The 22,457-nt window shown below is 37.5% G+C and overlaps 1 protein-coding gene across 2 annotated transcripts in view; it reads right to left on the reverse strand.

The window, feature by feature from the left end:
- Positions 1-18,942, reverse strand: part of LOC106058349 (pituitary homeobox 1-like) — a 91,905-nt gene extending 72,963 nt beyond the window's left edge. The window contains exons 1-2 of one of the 2 annotated variants that reach the window (XM_056040525.1): positions 18,283-18,942; positions 10,264-11,190 (exon numbers count right to left, since the gene is read on the reverse strand). In XM_056040525.1, the coding sequence (XP_055896500.1) occupies positions 10,264-10,933 (670 nt within the window). In that variant the 5' untranslated portion in view covers positions 10,934-11,190; positions 18,283-18,942. Of the gene's footprint in view, positions 1-10,263; positions 11,211-18,282 lie in introns of both variants that reach the window. The other variant, XM_056040526.1, reaches the window with a different exon arrangement.
- Positions 18,943-22,457: the final 3,515 nt, after the last annotated feature.

The following is a 22,457-nucleotide window of genomic DNA, read 5'->3' on the forward strand; positions in this document are numbered from 1 at the left end:
TGGGAGAGAAAGTGGGAGAGAAGTGGGAGAGAAAGAGGGAGAGAATGTGGGAGAGAAAGTGGGAGAGAAAATGGGAGAGAATGTGGGAGAGAAAGTGGGAGAGAAAAAGAGAATGTGGGAGAGAATGTGGGAGAGAAAGTGGGAGAGAAACTGGGAGAATAAAAAAAGAATGAACGAGAGGAGGGGAGCCTATTGGCAACAGTAGAGAGAATTTACTAGTAAGTGAGATGAATTAAAACTAAAGAAATAACAACAACATCATTTGATACGAATACAATATGTACGCTGACAAGATCTAGGATCTAGTAAGAAAAAAAACAACTAGATATATCAAGAAAGAACTAGATCTAGCAAGAAAGAACTAGATCTATATAAACTGTTACTCAGTCTAACGACCCTAGAAATAAGTGCAAAAAAAAAAAAATAACAAGATTATGTTAGAAGAAAAAAACTTGTTAACCAAACAAGCTTCTTGTAAAAAAAAACTTAGCAAGTACAATGTATTAAACTGTCGTTAAAATAAAACCCAGCTATTTTGAAAGTATTACAATGTAATCCTTGTTTCAAATGAAACTAATTATTCTCGTGTTGTACACGCGGGATTACACTATTGACATATCTACAGCCTTACCTGTGTAAGCGGGTTAGATTACAGTTTGCTTACAGACTTAACTGATGTTCGCTCTACATTGTGCGTTACACTGCCATGCACTCAGTCAAGGGGCATGCAGGGGCGTCGATGGTGAAGGCGAAATGTGTGGTTGAGTTACCTAATTCCGATAAATGTTTAGAATGGGGCATATAAGTAGTTGTAGCTGCTGTTTGTTTTTGGTTTTTTTTGCTGGTACTGTTGCTGCTGTGGCTGTTGCTGTTACTGGTGTTGCAGCTGATGACATCTTGACATCTTGTCTCTGTTGTTGTGGGGTAAAAACTGGGGGTTTGCGTATAATGGTGTGGGGGTTGGTGTTAGTGTGTGTCCCTTTCAAACGACCTCTGATTTCTCTTTCTCTTCTCTCTCTCTCTCTCTTTCTCTTCTCTCTCTCTCTCTCTCTGTCTCTTTTATTCTCCGCTCTATATATTAATATCTTTCTCCTCTCTTTCTTTCTCCCCTTCATCTCTCTCTCTCTTTCTCTGTCATTCTCTCTTTCTTTCATTATCCCCTCTCTCTATCTATCTTTCTTTATCCTCTCTTTCTCTCTCTCTTTCTTTATCCCCTCTCTCTCTCTCTCTTTCATCTCCCTCTCTTTCTTTCTTTCTTTCTTTATCCTCTCTCTCTTTCCTCTCTCTCTCTTTCTTTATCCTCTCTCTCTTTCTTTATCCTCTCTCTCTTTCGTTATCCCCCCCTCTCTCTCTCTCTATCCTCTCCCTCTTTTTCTTTCTTTCTTTATCCTCTCTCTCTCTCTTTCCTCTTCCTCTCTTTCTTTATCCTCTCTCTGTCTTTCCTTCTCATCTCTTTCTCTCTCTCTTTCTTTATCCTCTCTTTCTTTCTTTCTTTATCCTCTCTCTCTCTTTCCTCTTCCTCTCTTTCTTTATCCTCTCTCTCTCTTTCCTCTTCCTCTCTTTCTTTATCCTCTCTCTGTCTTTCCTCTTCCTCTCTTTCTTTATCCTCTCTCTCTCTTTCTTTATCCTCTCTCTGTCTTTCCTCTTCCTCTCTTTCTTTATCCTCTCTCTCTCTCTTTCCTCTTTCTCTCTTTCTCTCTCTCTTTCTTTATCCTCTCTCTGTCTTTCTTTCTCCTCTCGTTCTCTCTCTCTCTTACTATCACCTATCGTCTCATCCCTGAACGTCTAGAGCAGGCTACCAACAGGTGTCTTGCAGAAGAAGAAGCAGTGGAAATAACTCAACGAAACCCTAATCTCTGGTGCGTTCGCTCCCTTGCCGCGCCACCCCTCCAGTTTCCGCTCAACCCCCATCATCGAGAGCGTAAGTTATTGTGCCCGCCCCGCCCCCCATCACATCCCTACCCCCCCCCCCCCCCCCCCACCATTCGATAACCCTGGGGGCAGCCATTAACAGATAACCCGAAACAAGATTCGGAAAATCTCGGGGTCCTTGTTATCAATTTTATTTCACTTTATTCTCGCGAAGTCACAAAGACGGGGGGAGCCAGTGGGGGGAGGGAGGCAGATCGGGGGAGGATGAGCTTGAAACGGGAAACTGTAACTTGAGAGAATGAGGGAGGAATTGGGGGCGCGCGCAGCTCCCATAAAGCAAGTACGATACGTGCGAATTAGTCTCCATAGGATGTTTAAAGTACACACTATATCAAAATGCTCTAGTCACTCTTGGAGCCTCGTTTTAAGAGTGGTGTTAAACATGTTTACGTAGGTCAGTGCAGATATCGGGCTAATGGCGCGCTATGTTCATAATACTTCATCTTTCATCTTTTGATCTCAGTGGTTCTCATTCACTGCTTCAACAACTTCGTCACATCGTTATCATCATCTTCATTATCGTACAACATTAACATCAATATTATCACCATCATCATCATCACCATCATCATGAAATGAGATAATATACTTAATAAATATATAAGTCTAAATTCCAAATGGTACAGTACATAAGTAAAATTAACAATACGTGATCAGGAAGACTTTTTTAATAAATGAATTTTAATAATAATAATAATAATTTTGAGCAAATACCGAAAATTAAATACATAGGTTTGATAGAAAGACTGCGGTTTTTCGTTAAATAGCGGTCCAAAGGTTGCGATTCTGTCAAAAACCGTTCCTGGTGAGCACCTAGGAGGTAAAGGAACCTGTGTACGAACTTCCATGCGGATACGAACGACAGACTTGGAGAGATCTAAGTGAATAAGTGAATGACTGGTATTTTTGCTTATATATAGTAGATTAAGTAGATCATGTCTGAGACGCTTATCTTGCATCATTCTACAAGAATAACAATTAATACTCCCTTTCTTCTTCATCTAACAATTAATGCTCCCTTACTTTAATCATCTAACAATAAATGCTCCCTTTCTTCATCATCTAACAATTAATGCTCCCTTTCTTCGTCATCTAACAATTAATGCTCCCTTACTTCATTATCACATTGGAAACACACATAGAGTCCATAACATAAATCCATTAGATCTGATGTAAACATTTTTTTTTTAGAGAAACTAGTGTGAATGTATATTTTGTTTCTTTAGTTACATTTTCATTTTTTTATGCACAAATTGTAAGACAAAGTTCATCATGAATGATTAAGATGATTACAGCACACAATCAAACAAACTTCCGACAGATACAACGTGAGCAGAAGTGAGGATAACCTCTCCTTTAATGAAAAGCGGAAAAGTTCAAAAACACTGAAGCCTCCTGGGAAGAGAATCTTGGAGCGTCAACTTCCTGTACTAAGTCTACCCTCGTAGGGACAAAGTTTAGATGAGGGTCTGTACACTCTCAATGTTCAGCATCTTTTTTCATCTATATTGTTATGGCTACAGTAGTTACGCTGAGGTGGTCCATTGTAGTCAAAGTGAATATCCATTTGATTGGACCAGTAAAAATGATCTAATCTCTTATCTTAGCTCTACCAATAAGAGTTAAGCACCTCTTTCAGACCTTGCGATCTATCTTGCAGATGCTGTCTAGATCATCTGTTTCTAAGGCCGACTGTTAACGAGGGTGTCATGTGGCCAGCACCAAATTCAACTTCCTATACTTATACCAAACTAATGTCGGGTGCCCATTAGATATGTGTGGACTCAGTAGCGTCCTGAAAATCCAGAAATTCATTCACCGGGATTCGAACCCTAGACCCTCCCCCCTCGGTTCCAAAGCCAAGCGCTTCACCACTCTCCCCTCTTCCAATACTGTTTATTTACTGTGTTAATCGCATATCTCGGTACAATACTTCTCTGGGAGGTAGTCCACTATATGCTGTATCACTATATTACCATCACAAAAGAGATACAAGACACCGATAGCAAAGACAAACAGACACAAACACTCTTTTGTTCCCCTGGCAATCAAATCATTAAATAAGAACAATCTGGTATAAACTTTGTCACATGTAAATTATGAGTGAGTCTGGTGTGAATGTACACTTTGGTTTCTTATAGTTATAATGTTTTTTTGTTTGGTGTAATGCACAAATTGTAAGACAAATTTCCATACGGACAATAAAGATTATTATTATATTATTATTATTATTATGTTTATTTGAAATGATCATTATCTACCACTGAGACACAAAGAGAGAGAGAGAGAGAGAGAGAGAGGAGAAGAAGAAGGAAGGAGAGAGAGAGAGAGAGAGAAAGAAAGAGATTGGGAAAAATGAAGAGAGAGAGAGAGAGAGAAGCGCCCCTTCTTTCACCCTACCGGCACCACCATAGCGTTCTTTTTAAGATACGCAGCGAGGTTCAGACGGACGCGGTAATAATGGCGCGGACTAATTAAAGTCTCTGAAAGTTTAGCCATAAGAGCCCGTCTGGAATCACGTGATCTCAGCGCGAGACTTTTATACCCTTGGATGTGAAAGGTTTAAAAGTTTTCTAGATTTTTTCTCTCCCTTTAAAGCTTTTTTTTTTTTTTTTTAAATATAGGCTCTCTATAAACAAAACGACTTCTTTTTTTTTCTTCATAAACGGATAGGCCCTGGCGTGTCTTTTAATTACGCATGTAGCGTAAAAGATGTGGCCGCATTGTCTATAAATTACAACGTAAGACTGTCCCAGGCAAAAATAAAAAATAAATAGGATTGCCCTTTTTCCGTTGTTATTGTCTCGAAAAAAAAATGTTAGCCGTTAGACTTTCACAAGAAAAACATTAAAAATACATTTTTTTAAAGACAATCAATCCATTATATTACTAAAAATACAATAAAATAATTTTTAAAAATATTTGGTTGAAGCCCAGTATCGAGCCCGTGATGTTTATAGCAAGTGGGAATTCATACTTAGGCGATTATTTATGGATATTATCATTATATGGACATCTAGATCTAATAGTAGACCTAGACCTCTGATTTAGAACTCGTAAGATCTAGTCTAGATCTACTTCTAGGTCTAGAATCTAGATGTAATCTAAAATGTTTGTAAAATGTTTTGTGTGTAAAATGTGTTACATGTTTCGGATGTTCCTTCAGAGTTGAAGATAGTTTACTTCCTAGTCAAAACCTCCCGCAGGACGACGGGGGTTGGGAGCGGGCAGGGTTTGAACCAGGGACCATCGATAAATCCAATCGACAGTCCAGCGCACAAACCGCACAACCAGATACTATATTAGATTTACGTTAAAAAAATATTAGTAAAGCTTAGATTAGTTAGAAATTCTTCCCCATAAAATTAAAGCAATAAATTTACTCTGGTGCACAATTTAATTAAAACACTGTGGCTGACTACGCCATACTGTTTTTTTTCTAAATCTAGTCAAGCCAAATTTATATTTTTTTATTTTTTTTACTTTGGAAAAGTATAACGGTTAAACCAGAGTTTTCTCCATGTAGCCAACGGGCCAGTAATTCGTTTCTCTGCGATATACATCAACTGTTACATTTCTAGGAAAATCGTTAGAGCCGTTTTCCAGATCAGCAACCACCAAGGTTCCTCCATGAAGAAATGACTTGAATAGAAGAATTGTAAAAATTGTTAGAATATCACTAGTTCAAAAAGTGACATTTATTATATTTTGGTATGTAGTAAAAGTTTGTGTATACTAAAGATTATTTATGGGGCCTTGGTAAAGCGCTTGGTTTTAGAACCGGGGATCACGGGTTTGAATACCTCGCGAAGACTGGGATTTTAATTTGGGAGCCTCTGAATCCAACCAGCTCTAATGAGTTCCAGACATTAGTTGGGGAAAGGTAATGGTGGTTGGTCGTTGTGCTGGCCACTTGACACCCTCGTTAACTGTGGGCCGCAGAAGCAGATGACCTCTACATCATCTGCCCTATCGATCGCAAAGTCTGAAGGGGGACTTTTTTTTAAAAGATTATTTAATGAGCTCTTATTTTTATTTCTTTTTAAACAAAGCTTATATCAACTTACTCTGTCTGGTACAAATTTCGAACACGTTATTTCTGGCACACCCATTCCTGGATCAAATTCAAACTTTAAAAAATCATTTATTGTATCTAACAAAACAGGAATCAGTTTAAAATTTTAACAATTACCCAACTAAATATTGGTAATTGATAGCTTTGTTTGATATCGAAAAGGGGAAATAAATTCAACATTATTGAGATATATTGTGTAACTGGGGGAGTTCTTCCCCTTAGATAATACTATTTTTATGTTTATTTTACTTGTTTGAATCTACAGTGCCAAAAAAGTGCACAAAATTAATTATTAATTGTTTTTAAAACTTTCCAGTTTAATATCAACTAGCTATATAGCCAGTTTGTGTTGGAAACGAAATAATAATGTTATTAGAAAGCGAATGCGTGAATGCCTGAATGTAAAAATAGTATGAATGGAGCTACTAAAATAGCTAATCGACCCAAATTCATTTTTTAATAATACAAAAATTTGCTTGTAGGTCTACATATTTAGATCTAAATTTAGAAAATAGATACTATCATAATAGATATAGACATACTACAGTAAGAGTGAATTCAAGGGCTCAAAAGGCTTATTAATTATTGTATGTTGGTATATTTAATATCCCCCATTTATAGCCTCAAGTAGCCATTCCATCCACGGTGTGTTTACATTGCGACTAATAGGAGGAGAGTTAGAGAGTCGGCGTGCGAACGTGGTGTCCAGCATGGTTTGGCGACATAGACAGTTATATATAGAGAGAGATACTTCGCTTTTTAAAGGTATTTATAATTTTTTTTTTAAAAAGGGAAACGACCTTAATTCGAAACCGTGGGCTAAAAAGGAAGGAAAGAAAAAGAAGAAAGAAAGAAATGGGCTAAAAAGAAGAGTAAGTGGGTGACAAGCGCCCCTTTCTTTACCCCTACTGGCACCACGTTAGCGTTCTTTTAAAGATTCGCAGAGCGGTTTCGATAAAACGCGGTAATAATTACGCCGACAAAACCCCATTATGTCATTAAGAATCGATGTTTATATGTAAGCCATATTATTTTAAATATTCCTAAGAATAAGTAGCCTAAAGAGGGTGCCAGGCCCCCCCCCCCCTTATCTCACAATAGCGCATTTCATACTTGCTTAAGAACAGTCATCAGTAAAATATTTACATAGTATGTAAACTAAGTCAACCAAAAAAGCGATAGAAATATATGGTATGATATATAATGTTTTAAGAACACTATGGTGTGGGGTTCTTCACAGGGCGCCTCCAGCGCTCCTCTCCTTCCATTGCCCTAATAGCAAAGAATTCTAGCTTTTCTATTTGATGGAGGCCTATAGATCGGGAACACGGGATTTTATTATAATTAGATTCTGAAAACCTAACACTGAGGCTTCTTTCCACCGAAGGAATTTTATTTTTTTCGCTGTTTATTTTTTTTATTTTTTCATTTGCGTCCATCAAATTCACTTCGCCTAGGGCCTCCAAATATCAAGAGCCGGCCCTGATAGAAGTATCTACTCATCCTACGCCATTGCCCTAATTGCTAAGAATTTTTACCCAATTCTATTTGATGGAGGCCTATAGATCCTGAACAAGGGGGTTGTATAATTAGATTCTGAAAACTGAAGACCGTGAGTCTTCTCTTAGTTGAAGAGCTAATATAAAGAACCCTAAACTCCCATTGTGTTGCTCTATCGCTCTAGATAGCAAATTCAAAAAATAAGTGAATTAAAACGGAATATATATACATATGTGGCTATGATAATAATCAAACATAATTAAGATGCATCAGAAAATATTATGGCCAGATTGGCGTTTGTGTTTCTTTTTAAATATAGAACACATTTGATAGAACATCTGGCCAAGGGATTAGGTTTATGCACGTGTTAATCGTTGCCAGGACTTCCCTAGGATTAGTTTTAGGCTCAAGATTGAAGATCTAACGAAGTCTTTATTAATTATGTGAGCAACAATCATTTTTTGTTCTTAATCGTTAGCCAGGTTTTTTTTTATACTGAGACCAAAAAAAAAATTAGTTCATTCCCAAATAAAATGAAAGTGTAATTACCGAGAGAGAGAACGAGATTGGCCCGTCATTTCCTCTACATTTATTAAGATATGTATATAGTCTATATTAGAGATTTTCATCCAAGGTGGATAGCTATAAACAGTTATCTTTTCGGTGTATCCGGCTGTACATAGTATATAGGAACTGTTGATTATATTGGTATCTTAAAAAGCTTTTTTAATTTGCTCTTTGATTGCATAAAATATACTATATAAGCTCTTTTTTTTTGTAGCATATTGTTGGCGACTATTGTTCTTTCAATATGGCAACCTTGACATTATTTATTTTTTTTCTATCTAATATATAAAGCAGAAAGTATGTATATATGTATGTATGTCCCGAATAAAAATCAAAACCGTTTGACCAATCTTGATAAAACCTGGCATAAATGTACCTTAGATCAGGGCGGAGACCGTAGTGTATGTTTAAGTTGAAAGACACAGTGGAATGGAGGAAAACGGTATGCAGATCATGCGTGGTGCCCCAACGGTTCAACGGACTAAGGAATAAGTGAAAAGTGATACTTCGCATGCTGAGTACCGTTACACTGTGTTGTAGATTGCTTTTTAAAAAAAAACATGTTTGCTAATTAATTTGTCTATGAACCAAGTACGTAAGCAGTAAACAGTAGCTCTAGTTATTACTCTGCTAGTCTGTAGGTTCACTATATGTGCATACTGTACAGTTAGGCTTCATTAATAAGAATTTAATCTATTACAAAAATTCGAAACTTTAGTCACGTCCGGTCTTGTTATATAGGGCATGTTCGTTTAATCGGAACTGCCGATAACGAGATCCGATTAACCGGACTAGACAACAAAATATGAATATGCAGGAAATACTGCTCGTAATCTAGTGACCATAATGTTATCTTGACCTACAGATCAATTAATAATTAACGAGCAGTTGGTTGGGCATCTGTGAGTTGCACCCCCTTGATTAGAACTAGAGTTAGATTTCAAAAGTAAGTTTTTACCAAAAGACTAACGTGACGCCCGATGTTTGAATTACTTGGATTACTTGGTAATGAGAAAAACTAAATGTTTGGTTATTAAATTCAGTTCTTTCACTGAAGTAACTGCCCTTTGATAATTCGAACAGTTTATCAGCTTTGAGTTCATTTCTTTAATTAGAATATTGATTTTTTTTTTTTTTACTGTAGGGCTATATCTTCTACCTAATGTCTAGAAAAATAAACTATATATATCAGAGAGAGAGAGAGAAAAAAGAAGAGAGAGAGAGAGAGGAAGAGAGAAAGAGGAAGAGAGGGAGAGAGGGCAAAAAGAGGGGGAGGGGAAAGAGATTTAGCAATGATCCTAAGCCTACAATACCGAAACAGGTGGCTGAGTGATAAAGCGTTTGGCTTCCAAGCCTGGGGTTCTAGGTTCGAATCTCGGTGAAGACTGGGATTTTGAATTTTTGGTATTCTTAGGGCGCCCCTGAGTCCACCCAACTTAAATGGGCACCTGACTTTAGTTGGTGAAAAGTAAAAGCTTTTGGTTGTTATGCTGGTCACATGACACCCTGCTAGTTAACTGTTGATCAAAGAAACAAATGACCTTATTATGATCTGCCCTATAGATCGCAAAGTCTGAAAGGAGAACTAGCTTTACAGTACAGAAACGAAAATACATAAATTTTGTGATTTTGAAGCAGAAGAGGTTTGCTGCTGTTTTTTGACTCTTTTTACTCTGACACTCTCAGTAAATAGACACGGCGCAGATTTACAACTCATGCATGTTTTACTGTTGAAAAGCATTTAAGAAAAAGTTAAAAGAAATTGTGGAGAGAAAAAAAAAGGACTATTACATATTACATTATTACATTATTACATATTCTTATCGTACGAGCCAGAGGCAGGCATAGAAAGCATTGGGAAGACTTGCTCCTTCAGAGTTAAAGAGAATTTACTTCTAGAAACTGAAATTCAGCTCACGAATCAAATCAAAACTCACTCATATTCTATTAGATCAAACAAAGCTGTAAACAAACGGAAGGAATCCTTTCAAAGATCAGGTTTTAAAGTGGATCATAAAATGAAAAAGTTTTTTCCTAGACTCTTTGTAGCGCTTTCACGAGTTAATGGTCAGACTGACCGCACTACCTGAAGAGTTAATGGGCAGTGTTTTGACCGGGAGGTCACTACGGAGATACGGGGAATGGGGTGACCAGCGGTTATCGCCAGGGAGGGCCATTCATCTACTCACCATTATTGCTGTTGTTGTTCTCATCTTGGCCAGACATGTCCACTCGGGCCACGCCGGGCAGGTACTTTTCCGAGTTAATCAACATATTCCCGGACTCCTCGGGTGTACGTCCGCTTCTGGGGCTGGGTGGGGTCGCCTTGTTGGGAACAGTCTGGTCCGGAAGGGGCTGGAGCGAGGGTAGCCCCGGGTAGTTCTGCAGCTGGTGGTGCTGCTGTTGCTGCTGGTGTGGCATTCCGGGGTGGTGGTGAGAGTGCATCCCGGCGCCCATGTCTTTGCCGAAGCTGTGGTTCGGGGCTGAGGGCTGGAAACTTCCGGCGTGGCTGCTGGCGCCGGAAGCGTTCATCAGACAAGGTTTGCTGTCCACGTTCTCGTCACTCTCCTCGCCTTCCTCGTCCTCCTCCTCGTCGTTAAGCAGGCTGCTGCAGCCGTTGTTGTTATTGTTCTTCAAGTCCAGCAGGTGGCTGACGCTGAAGTTGGGTTTACTGGCGTAACCCAAAAGGTTGGCCTGGTGGTAAGCATGCTGCAGCTTGTCGAAGCTGGGAGGGAACTGGTAGTAGAAGTTACCCCCTCCGTTGACGTTGGGGACGCTGGAGTTACCCCCGCTGCTCGTCACGTGGTGCAGGCTGTGGCGATCGTGTGGTGGGGTGGCGGAAATGGCGTAACTGCTCATTGTGACCTTTCACCTTTTCAATATACTGACTAGATACAGAATCAACTCCTTCAGATTTAAAGAAACTATCTTTGTAAAACAAATTGTTTTCTTCTTGCTATCATTTTGTATCTGATGTTACTTATCTTTGAGATGCTATATATTCAAAATCTTGTTGTGGGGAATCAGTGTCTTACAGTGAAAGAGAAAGAAATTCTTGTCCCAGTATAAAACATTCAATCTTGTCCTGGAGAATCTCTGATGACTTGGATTGGTCTCTGCAATTAAAAGGAAAAGACTAAACAAGAAAAATATTAAGAAGCAAAATATTTTTTAAATCCTTTAAAAAAAAAAAGCTTATCTAAACGGAAAAAAGTTCTCCCTTAAAAACTATATCTATCAATAATTAACAAGTTGTTATCAATTCAAGTTTTGTTAGGTATAATTTAGAGTCTGTGTGTACATTATGTACTGTTCTCGTGACAATTAATATAATACTATTTCATTGTTGTTTTAAAATATGTTGCACTAATATGCATATTATATAGATTTTTCTCTTTTAAAATATAAAAAAGTAAACATTTTTTTTTTGCAAACGTAGTAGTTAGTGTGAAGGAACGTACTTAACTTGGCAATACATTTGTAATAATAAATTTATATATTTATTTATATTATTTTACTATCCGGTCATATCCGGCTCCGGCCGGATATCAAAAAGTACTATCCGGTGCACCCCTAATATATATATTATTATATTATATATATATTTAAAACCGCTAGCATAAATGTGTTAAATATGGCAAATAGTCATCTCCCTCACTAAATTGCCTCCCGTGTTTGTTACTATTAATTGTGACGGATAGACAGACCACACAAAACTAATAGCGTCTATTCCCCTTTCGGGAGCCGCTAAAAGTAGAACATTTTATATACATACATATACATCAACTTTTAAGTTTATAGAAACATCGTTAGAGCCGTTTTTGAGATACGTGTCTAGGTTCCACCCTCCACCCAGGTTCCATGAAGTTGTGACTTGAATAGAGGTATTGTAATAAAAAATATTTACATGATGTTAATGCAAATACGAAGATATCCCAAAGGTTGCATTCACTGGGAAAACCCCAAAACGCCAGAAAGACACAGGAACTACCGAAAACATCAGGACACAGGAACTATCCTAAACAGCAGAAAGACACAGGAACTACCGAAAACATCAGGACACAGGAACTGTCCTAAACAGCAGAATGACACAGGAACTGTCCTAAACAGCAGAAAGACACAGGAACTGTCCTAAACAGCAGAATGACACAGGAACTGTCCAAACAGCAGAATGACACAGGAACTACCCATAATCCTTAGAAGGTTAACGTGCACGGGAGACTTGCAGACGATAGGTGTTGACTTGGATGAGACTAAAAGAGTTACGTGAAAAGACAAATTTTAGGGAATGTTTTCTGTCCAATGCAATGATTAATATATATAAGTCCTATTGTTACGACTCTCTCTCTCCTACTCAGGCGTTCTGTAAACACTGTTAAACACAACACAACACAACAACAACCTGACAACAAGAGCTCCAAAATAATCTGGTACTTTAATACTGGTCAACTAAAACAGCCAATATGACAATTTGGCAACACAATAAACTACTACTACGAATTTACAATGTATGTCACCGTACTAAACTCTACTGTCTCTTCCTGGACTCGTACGTTTCACTCGAGGACTCTACCAGGGCCGACTTCATGGTTGACTAACGGTCCCCAGTCTCCTCCATGTCCTGTGTTGAACTGCCGCTTTCTTACACACTGTGTCTCTGGTCTACGCAGGCCTATGTGATCAGATGACCATAACACTCGTCATATTTGCGTGCAAAGTTCATACCAGTACTGTCCTTTGTCTATCGACAGCCCCTTGGCCTAAGTGATTGGCCTAAGTCGTGTGTGTCAGTAGACCGCTCATATATTAACCCTTTCGCGTCGCCAATAGGGTTATAACGATATTGTCTCTTATCCTCTTTCTCTTTCTCTCTCTCTCTCTCTCATTTTCTCATTTTGTTTTATTATGTTTTCTCCTTTCTTTACTCTTTACATCTCCCCTTTTGCTCTTTCATTCTTATTCTCTCTATCTCTCTCTCTCTCTCTCTCTCATTCCTTCTCTCTGTTTCTTTCTTTCTATCTTGGTCCTTTGTGTTCGTAACAAATCTCTTCGAAGTTTTGCATTCAATCTTATCAGTTATCAACACTTTCGGTGAGCAGACGTGAGATTTCCAGTTACCTAGGTCAGTGAAACAAGAAAGCTACTAAAAAGCATAAGACTCCGTTTATTCATCCATTCTTTCTTCTCACACTCCCAAAACTTTTTTTTCCTTTTTATGTGTCATTATTCTTTTTTTTCCCCATATACTTATTTTTGTATTATTTGTTATTTTCTTCCTTCTAGAACCTTTCTTCTTTCCTCACTCTCTCTCAGTATTCTCTCCCTTGTTTTATTTTTTTTTAAAACTCAGCTGGGGGGCTTATCAGTGGCGTTAATCGCACAGCGTTAATAACACATGTGTGACAGCACGATGTTGATAACCGATGTACATACATACACATGCATGAGCACAAGCTTAAACACATATTTATGTGAACACAAACACACACACACACTATTTGTACAAATCTTTTCATCTTTACTTTTAGCAGACGATAAAATTTCGCACTTTAAAAAAAAATTAGTTTTTTTTCCTGTAATAGTAAAGTAAAGGTCCCCCCCTTTCAAAACTTGCGGTCCATGGGTAAAGCTTATATATTTCTATGACCGACGGTTAACGAGGGTTGTCATGTGGCCAGCACAACGATCAACCGTATTTGCTTTCCTCGACGTATGGACGGCTACGCGGTCGTGAGGCATGCGCTCTGGGGCTGTCGTTTGATGATCTACCTGGTTCGAACCTTGCCCGTCGACCTGCGGGAGTTTTGGTCTAGGATGTAATAACTTTCAAATCTGGAGAAACTTCGAACACATGTAAAACTAAAACATTCTGTATTGGATGGACTTAGAACGTCCTTAAAAATCACTGGGATTCAAACTCGAGACTTCTGGAAGCTGAGGGATTTGAGTTACGGAGTGTGTGTGTGTATGTGTTTCTATGGTGACGGTGGGATTGTGGGAAGAGATTAGCTTTTAAGTGTGAATGGTTCAAGATAAGCGGCTTTGTCGTAAGCGGTATTAGGAAAGAGAGACGACTCTAGATCGCCAGAGTGAAAAGACGTGTTTTTGTAGTGTTTTTGTAGTGAGTTGAATTTTGTTCAGAATAATTTTTCATATTATTACTAAAGTCTACTACATGGATTTCATTTTATCTTTAGATCAGGTGTTCTCAGCCTGTGGGTCGCGACCCCCTTGGGGGTCGATTGACCGTTTGCCAGGGGTCGCCTATAAAAATATGAATTGTTAGTGTCCACACTTCTATTGCTGTGTGTGTGTGTGTGGGGAGGGGGGTCGCGGCAGAGTGGGGGATTGTAAAAAGGGGTCGCCGAGCTTTAAAGGTTGAGAACCGCTGCTTTAGATGATTTTGTCTAAACTATAACAAAAGTTATACTTAGCTATGTTCACAAGGAAGTTATTTAAGTTATTTCAAGTTTTGCCAGTTAAAATATAATACGCCTACAGCGGTTTAGTTGTCTACCAGCAGTTTGGTGCTACAAGTCAACGGTCTTCAGCAGCAACGCTCTGCCACTCGGCCAACTCGTAGGCCTGTACTAGTCAAACTAAATCCACACATTGCATACATCACACGCACCAGCCACACTCTCGCACACTTACTCACACACTGTCAGATACACGCGTAAATCTTGCGGTTTAATCTTGTGTGTGCTGTACCACTGACTCCACATCATTCAACATAGTTTTATTCTTAATAGCAGAATACGTAGTCATTATGTGGAGTGAAACAAACTCAGCAAAAAAAAAAAAAAAAAAACTTAAAAAAAAAAAAAAGGCTTATCTTAGAGGAAGAACTCCACATTTACAGCGATGTGTAATTGTAGCAATATTGCAAGATTTATTTCCCTTTTTCGATTTCAACAAAAATTAATTAACTACCGCTATTTAATAAATTAATAAGTAATTTTTTTTTTTTTATTGATTCCTTTATCTGTTAGGAACAAACAGTTATTGTGCAAAGTTTTAACTTGATCCGAGAATGGGAAGTGGGAGAAAATAACGCGTTCAAAATGTGTACCAGACAGACAGACAGACAGAGTGAGTTGATAGAAACTTTGTCAAAAAAAAAATAGCAATGTCGGCCATTGTTGTAGAGGGGATTGTCCTTCTAAAGTTACATCTGGTCTTTTATACGTTTCGGTTTTAAAGATACCGATGGCATTCCTTAAGTACTATAAATAGTTCGATTGAAAATGAATAGAAAACGATATGAAGAAATGGGTGACAGTGTCAGGCAACCTAAAGAAAAACTGAAGACGATGAAACTGAAAAAAAAAAGATTGGGAGAGATATTGAAATAAAGGGAAAGAACTCTCATGGAATGACATAATCACGGTAGGAAATTTTTGTCTTGGAGATTTTCGAATATTGGCCCAGAAAAAATAAAATTCTTTTCATGTGCCCGAAGTACTTTTGTGCACTTTTCAGCACTGTAGAATCAAATTTCTAAGCACTTTTAAATGTAGCGCAAAATATTGTGTTATTGAGTTGGCTACAGTGATCGTCAATATGGCGTCCTTGACAGTGTCTTTCTTTTTTTTCACAATCTCTCGTAATCTTCCTCGTTTCCTTTTTTTGCAGGTTCCATAATATCGCCGTCACATTTATTAATATCGCCTTTCTTCTTTTTCTCTTTTCCCGAATTTGATTGTATAAAGAACTTAAAGTGGAACTTAAAAAAATCAAAGTGTAAACAAAGGGAAGATTACTTTGATTGACGTTGAAATCAAGTAGTATTTTGTTTTATTTTATTTAGATCATAGGGAAACTGTACCATTGATAATTTTGACCTCAGTTTCTAGAGGTCATTCATTGTTTCCCTCACATTAAAAGATACATGACAATCAATGCATTATATATTTCTAGGGAGATCTTATGAATGACAAGGAACACACTCACAAAGCTTAACAATAGTAGGACATTGTCTTGTCTAAGGTCTAATAGTAAGAACTAGATTGTTTCATATACTCAGACGTAATTGTGACCCAATTATGTTGCCACTATTAACGTAAACAAAGTCATAATATCTGTCTTTGTAAGTCTCTTCTATCTATCTATCTATCTATCTATCTATCTATCTATCTATCTATCTATGCCTCTATCTATCTATCTATCTATCTATCTATCTATCTATCTATCTATATATATATACATATTTATATATATATATATATACATATATTTATCTATCTATCTATCTAACTATCTATCTATCTATCTCTCAATCTATCTATCTCTCTATCTATCTATCTATCTATCTATCTATCTATCTATCTATCTATCTATCTATCTATTTATCTATCTGTTTATCTGTCTGTCTGTCTATAGTCTATCCATCTATCTATATCTATCTAACACACACACAGAGACCTTGCTCTTTTCTACATTTTCTTCCCTATCTCTCTCAATCTCTATCAATCTCTCTTAATCTCTCTCAATCTCTCTCTATCTCTCTTTATCTCTCTCTATCTCTCTCTCTCAACTCTTTTTCTACCTTTCTCTTTCATTCTTCTTTCATTTTTTGTCCTATTCATCTCATTCTTTCTTTCTTTCTTTCTTTCTTTCTTTCTTTTGCATCAGTATCTTTCTACAGAGTCTAAGTATTCAATTAAAGAGAATTTTTTAAAAATTAAATTTCCATTGTTTGTTTTTTAACTCAAATAAGCTAGGCGTAAACTATAATTTTTACTCTTTAGTTAAATAATCAGACACATAGTTAATAATTAGGCATACGGTTAATAATACGCCATAAATTTATGGTTAGCTATAAAGCAAACAGTTAGGTATACGATTGATAATTAGGAAAAACATTTAAAAGCAAGTTTGGACTATCGTATTTGAATTTTTTTTCAAAATAGAACCTGTAAACCTGAATGAAGATTTTCTTAGCAATTACCGTAATTGTTTCCTTCTGCGAGAGCTTAAAAAACAATAAAACGAATGTCCTCCTGTTCGGTGCCAATGGTTTGCGGGGGTATAATATGACCAGCACAACGACCTGTCAATTTCCCAGCAGCGTTGAGAAAAACCCAAGTTTTCAGTAGGCTTTAAAAACAAACAAAAAATCGACTAGAAATCAGTCGCAGAAACTTCAGTATCCTTGCGTTCTACCACTGTGGACATCTTATTCTCTAGTTGTTAGGCGATTTCCTAGACTCGAACATGATTTCTTTCTGTACTCCACCATGAAGAGGCAACGCCGTACATTATAAGTGTGTAAGACAATGCAGCACATAATTGGGCCATCTTATTCTCTAGTTGTTAGGCGATTTCCTAGACTCGAACATGATTTCTTTCTGTACTCCACCATGAAGAGGCAACGCCGTACATTATAAGTGTGTAAGACAATGCAGCACATAATTGGGCCATCTTATTCTCTAGTTGTTAGGCGATTTCCTAGACTCGAACATGATTTCTTTCTGTACTCCACTATAAAGAGGCAACGCCGTATATTATAAGTGTGTAAGACAATGCAGCACATAATTGGGACATCTTATTCTCTAGTTGTTAGGCGATTTCCTAGACTCGAACATGATTTCTTTCTGTACTCCACTATAAAGAGGCAACGCCGTACATTATAAGTGTGTAAGACAATGCAGTACATAATTGGGCCATCTTATTCTCTAGTTGTTAGGCGATTTCCTAGACTCGAACATGATTTCTTTTTGTACTCCACTATAAAGAGGCAACGTCGTATATTATAAGTGTGTAAGACAATGCAGCACATAATTGGGCCATCTTATTCTCTAGTTGTTAGGCGATTTCCTAGACTCGAACATGATTTCTTTCTGTACTCCACTATAAAGAGGCAACGCCGTACATTATAAGTGTGTAAGACAATGCAGTACATAATTGGGCCATCTTATTCTCTAGTTGTTAGGCGATTTCCTAGAATCGAACTTGATTTCTTTCGGTACTCCACTATAAAGAGGCAGCACCGTATATTATAAGTGTGTAAGACAATGCAGTACATAATTGGGCCATCTTATTCTCTAGTTGTTAGGCGACTTCCTAGAATCGAACGTGATTTTTTTCGGTACTCCACTATAAAAGAGGCAACACCGTACATTATAAGTGTGTAAGACAACGCAGTACATAATTGGGATAAGTCCCTCATTACACGCGCATATATATATATATTTATAGAGACTCACCCTAATCCAATAGACAACAATTGGTAATCCAACTCCAGGCGTCTATCACTGTATCACTGCTACAACAAACAAACACCGCCTCACTTACTCCGATTCACTCGTTAGAAACTAACCGCCTAATAGCTTGCCAGAGGGGGGAGAGACGTGGCTTGAAGAACGAACGGGGGGGAGACGCAAATATATCTGAGCATTCTTTCTGCAGGTCGAGGCGGAAGCGAAACTCTCCCCCAGGACCCTCTCCACAACACTGGCACCAATCCCTGAATGCCTTTAGTTTCTTCTGAAATTATCTTCGTCAAGAAGGGGGGAAAAAATATGTTTTTGTTTCGTTGCGTCCTCAGTTGAACTGTAAATCCAGAACTTTCACTATTACAACTTTTGGTAAGGAAAAATTTAAACAAAAATTTCGGAATGAAAAGCTTAAGAAACGAAATAATTAAGTCCGATGATTCTGGGGGTTTTTTTTCCCTCCTATTCTGGCAAAAAATCTTTTTCTTTGACTGAATAATGGAAATGACTTTTTCTTTTAAATGTGGAGTATGTTTGTTGCTTATGCCCCCTACTGTCTAGCTCTGATTAAAATCAACCATACACACACACGCGCGCTTTTTTTTTTCTTTTTCTCAGGAACCGCAACTCGAGTTAGTCTTTCTCTTACCCCAGAGTTGTCTGCCCGATGTAAGCGAGATCTATGGCGGGCAACATCTCCGCGTCTTGTTGCCAAGCGGCTGTCATTTGCGCATGTGAGATTTTGGCCAGGTAAGAGATAAGACGTCGGCCAATTTCAAGTGAGTAAACTTTACGACAATTAAAAAAAAAAAAAATGAGGGGTGAAAATAAAAGAAGGAAAATTGAAGAAGAGGAGGATGAAAAAATGGCGGCCGGGGTGGGGGGGGCGTTGGTAAGGGGGGGGGGGGCTGAATAGAAGAATCCTGGTGATGGGAAGATGATGAGATGCAGAAAAAAAAATATGCTTGAGTAGCCTACTTTATAAGAGTGTCGAGTCTTGCTTTATGTGGGCGGAGCTAAAATGAAATGGCGCGGCTTCGCTTGTAGGGAGGAATAGAAACAAGACAGCGTGCAAGCGCGTGCGTGGATTCAAGACACGCCCATTGACGTCTAGATCTATAATAGTTTTGCTTCTGCGAAGTCGTCTGCTATTAAAAATGCTTGAATACTTAATGTTTATTGAACAATTATTGAATTTAACCATTTGCTTTGTCAAATTTGTTCTTATAATCACAAGAAATTGAAGGGCAAGGTCGCCCCACTTTGAATTTTTAGAAATTGATGACTGGAGTTACTTGAGTTAAAAAAAAATAGTTAAGGCATCACTTTTAGACCTTGTGATATATGGATCATCTGATCCTAAGTTATCTAGGATATCAGGTAGCCAGAACAACGACCAGCCTCTTTTATTTCCACGATATAGATGCCCATTATAGTAAGATCGTTCTACAAAATCCCGAATCCAACCAAGTCTTCACCAGAATTCAAACTTCAGATATTTCAGTTTTGGAAGCAAAGCGTTCTGCTACTTGACCAGCTCACCCCCATGGTTACTGGAATAGGTCTACTATTTCCATTTTGTGTTATTTAAATTGGAAGTCTTTAAACTTTAAAATATATATATATTGCTATTTATCATTCAAAATGTAAAAAAAAACAAAATCTTGAAGAAAAAAATACTTTAAAAAAAAAAAAAACATTAAAAAAAAAACAAGTTGTTGCAGACCAAAAAAAAAGTTGAGGTTTAATTTTTATTATTTTAATATTTTATTTCATTATGAGCACTATTTGTATATATTCCCTTTATTACCGCTAGCTAGTTGTCCATTTGTTTTAAAATAGGTTTACAAGTCCTAGAATAAAAGTCTACTTCTTCCTTCCAATTGAAATTATTTTGTGCTACAAAACGGAAGAACGCAGAAAATGTTTTTGAAGCTATTAAGAACGCACGACAATTAGCATCTGTCGCTAATTTCAAAATATAGCATATCAACACTTCATGTATTTTTACACCGGAAACACCAGAAAGCTGATACAGTTTGTCCGCCATGTATGAAAATAATCTCCAACATATATAGATTTGTAGACGTAAATATGCTTCAGTTTTTAAAATTATTATTTATTCAAGCATATTTTTAGTATTAGTGTACCAATTTTAAAATGTAAAAACTAAAGTTATAAGCAATACAATTTTAACTATTTTTAATATAAGAAACTAGTGGCAACCACCACGTATATTTGCCGTAAATCCTCAATAATGGAATTAGGGAAATGGAAATTGAAAAGTTTTATTTCTCTTAATTTTTAGAAATCAAGATTATTGGTAATGTCTGTACCTGTGATCCTTTGTTCTATTGTTAAGAACAGTGGGATAATAAATGATACTAAATTTGTCAAAGCATCAAACTTCATTAAACTGCACCCGCCCACAAGTTCTACAATATTTGGTAGAGCCATATTGATCAATAGTTTGGTCATTCCAAAGATTGTCTATTTAGCTAACATTACAGAGCCACCTCCTAAATTCATAAACAAGCTGAACAAGTTAATTAGAGGCTTTATATTTAAAAACACTATAAGGGCACACTACACTCATTCAGAACAAAGAGGATGGGGGGATAAATTTACAAGATGTTAAAACAAAAATACATTCGCTAAGGCTAAAATTTGTAGGTCAAGTAGTTAGAAACCTAACAAACTTTCCCTTGACAATTTACCATTATGGTTTAAGATTTAGTAGTCTTCTTTCAATACACAATGACACTCCTCACTATTTTGGTACAGTCACTCATCCATTTTACAGATCTATCTCAAGAATCTTACCTGGTAATGAATATTTAATATACAACAAAATCAAAGAATCATACACAACACTTAAAAAGCAGTTACAATGAAGCCTGGTGAATAGGATTAAGTGGGGGAGAGATTTGGGGGTAACAGAGTTGAAAGACATATTCAGAAACCTACACAGCAATCATATCCTATAGACTTATATTTTGGATAAAAGGCGCGGTGGCTGAGCGGAAAAGCGCTTGGCTTCCGAACAGGGGGTCCCGGGTTCGAATCCTGGTGAAGACTAGGATTTTAAATTGCGGGATCCTTGGGTGCCGCTGAATCCACCCAGCTCTAATGGGTACCTGACATAAGTTGGGGGAAAAAAAAGGCGGTTGGTCGTTGTGCTGGCCACATGACACCCTAGTTCACCGTAGGCCACAGAAATAGATAACCATTACATCATCTGCCCTATAGACCACAGGGTCTGAAAGGGGAACTTTTTATTATTAAATTAAACCATTATAACTTATATTACAGGTTTCACTCGGTCTCCTGATCTTCCACGGGCTCATGGAAATCAACTAAAAAAATAGTCAAAATTGTCATATTGGTGTGTCATTCAATTACCTGAGGTCAACAATTCACGAAGATATGACTATTGCTTTTGAGCGTGATCTATGTGGGAAACAAAATTTTCATGACTTCGCTACACGCAAGGCTCGTAAAGATGATCAAGGTATTGTACTTAGTAAAGAATGAATAAAATGCAAAGACGAATTTATTTTCAAGTACAAAACTTAATTTTCACTGATTATCCTTATCCCTACCCATACTGGGCCCCGCGCAATCCGTTTCGCATAGGGTCCCGCAATTGTTTGGACCGGTCCTGTCTGCTACCATAAAACTGTGATGGAAATACAAACAAGTTGTTTATGTGTAATGACCTTGACACATTTTCATCGTGTGACACTGATAGAATTAAAGAAGAACATCTCTGAACGGCTCTGTATCCGATGTTCTTTTAGCCATGTAATGACCAAACTAGATGGCTTCCTAGGTTGTGGTATATGCACTAGGTGACTAGACTGTTGGCTCGGTGGTACCGGGTTCGGGTCATCCCTCCCTGTCCTGTGGGAAGTTTAAAGTAGGATGTGATAGCCTACAATGGACCTCATTCACCAATCGTAAACAAACAACATTTAGTCATGTGATCTTATTGATAAAACAACGGAAAAAACGGTCACGTGACAACCATCATGAATTAAACATGAGATCGTAAATTATATAGAAGAGATAGAGCACCACGTGGCTAAATGTTGTTTGTTTACGATTGGTGAATGAGGTCCATTCAGAAAGAACATTAGAAACATGTAGAAACACAACCCACAGAA

The sequence above is a fragment of the Biomphalaria glabrata genome, chromosome 9 (assembly GCF_947242115.1).
Source record: "Biomphalaria glabrata chromosome 9, xgBioGlab47.1, whole genome shotgun sequence".
NCBI lineage: Eukaryota > Metazoa > Mollusca > Gastropoda > Planorbidae > Biomphalaria > Biomphalaria glabrata.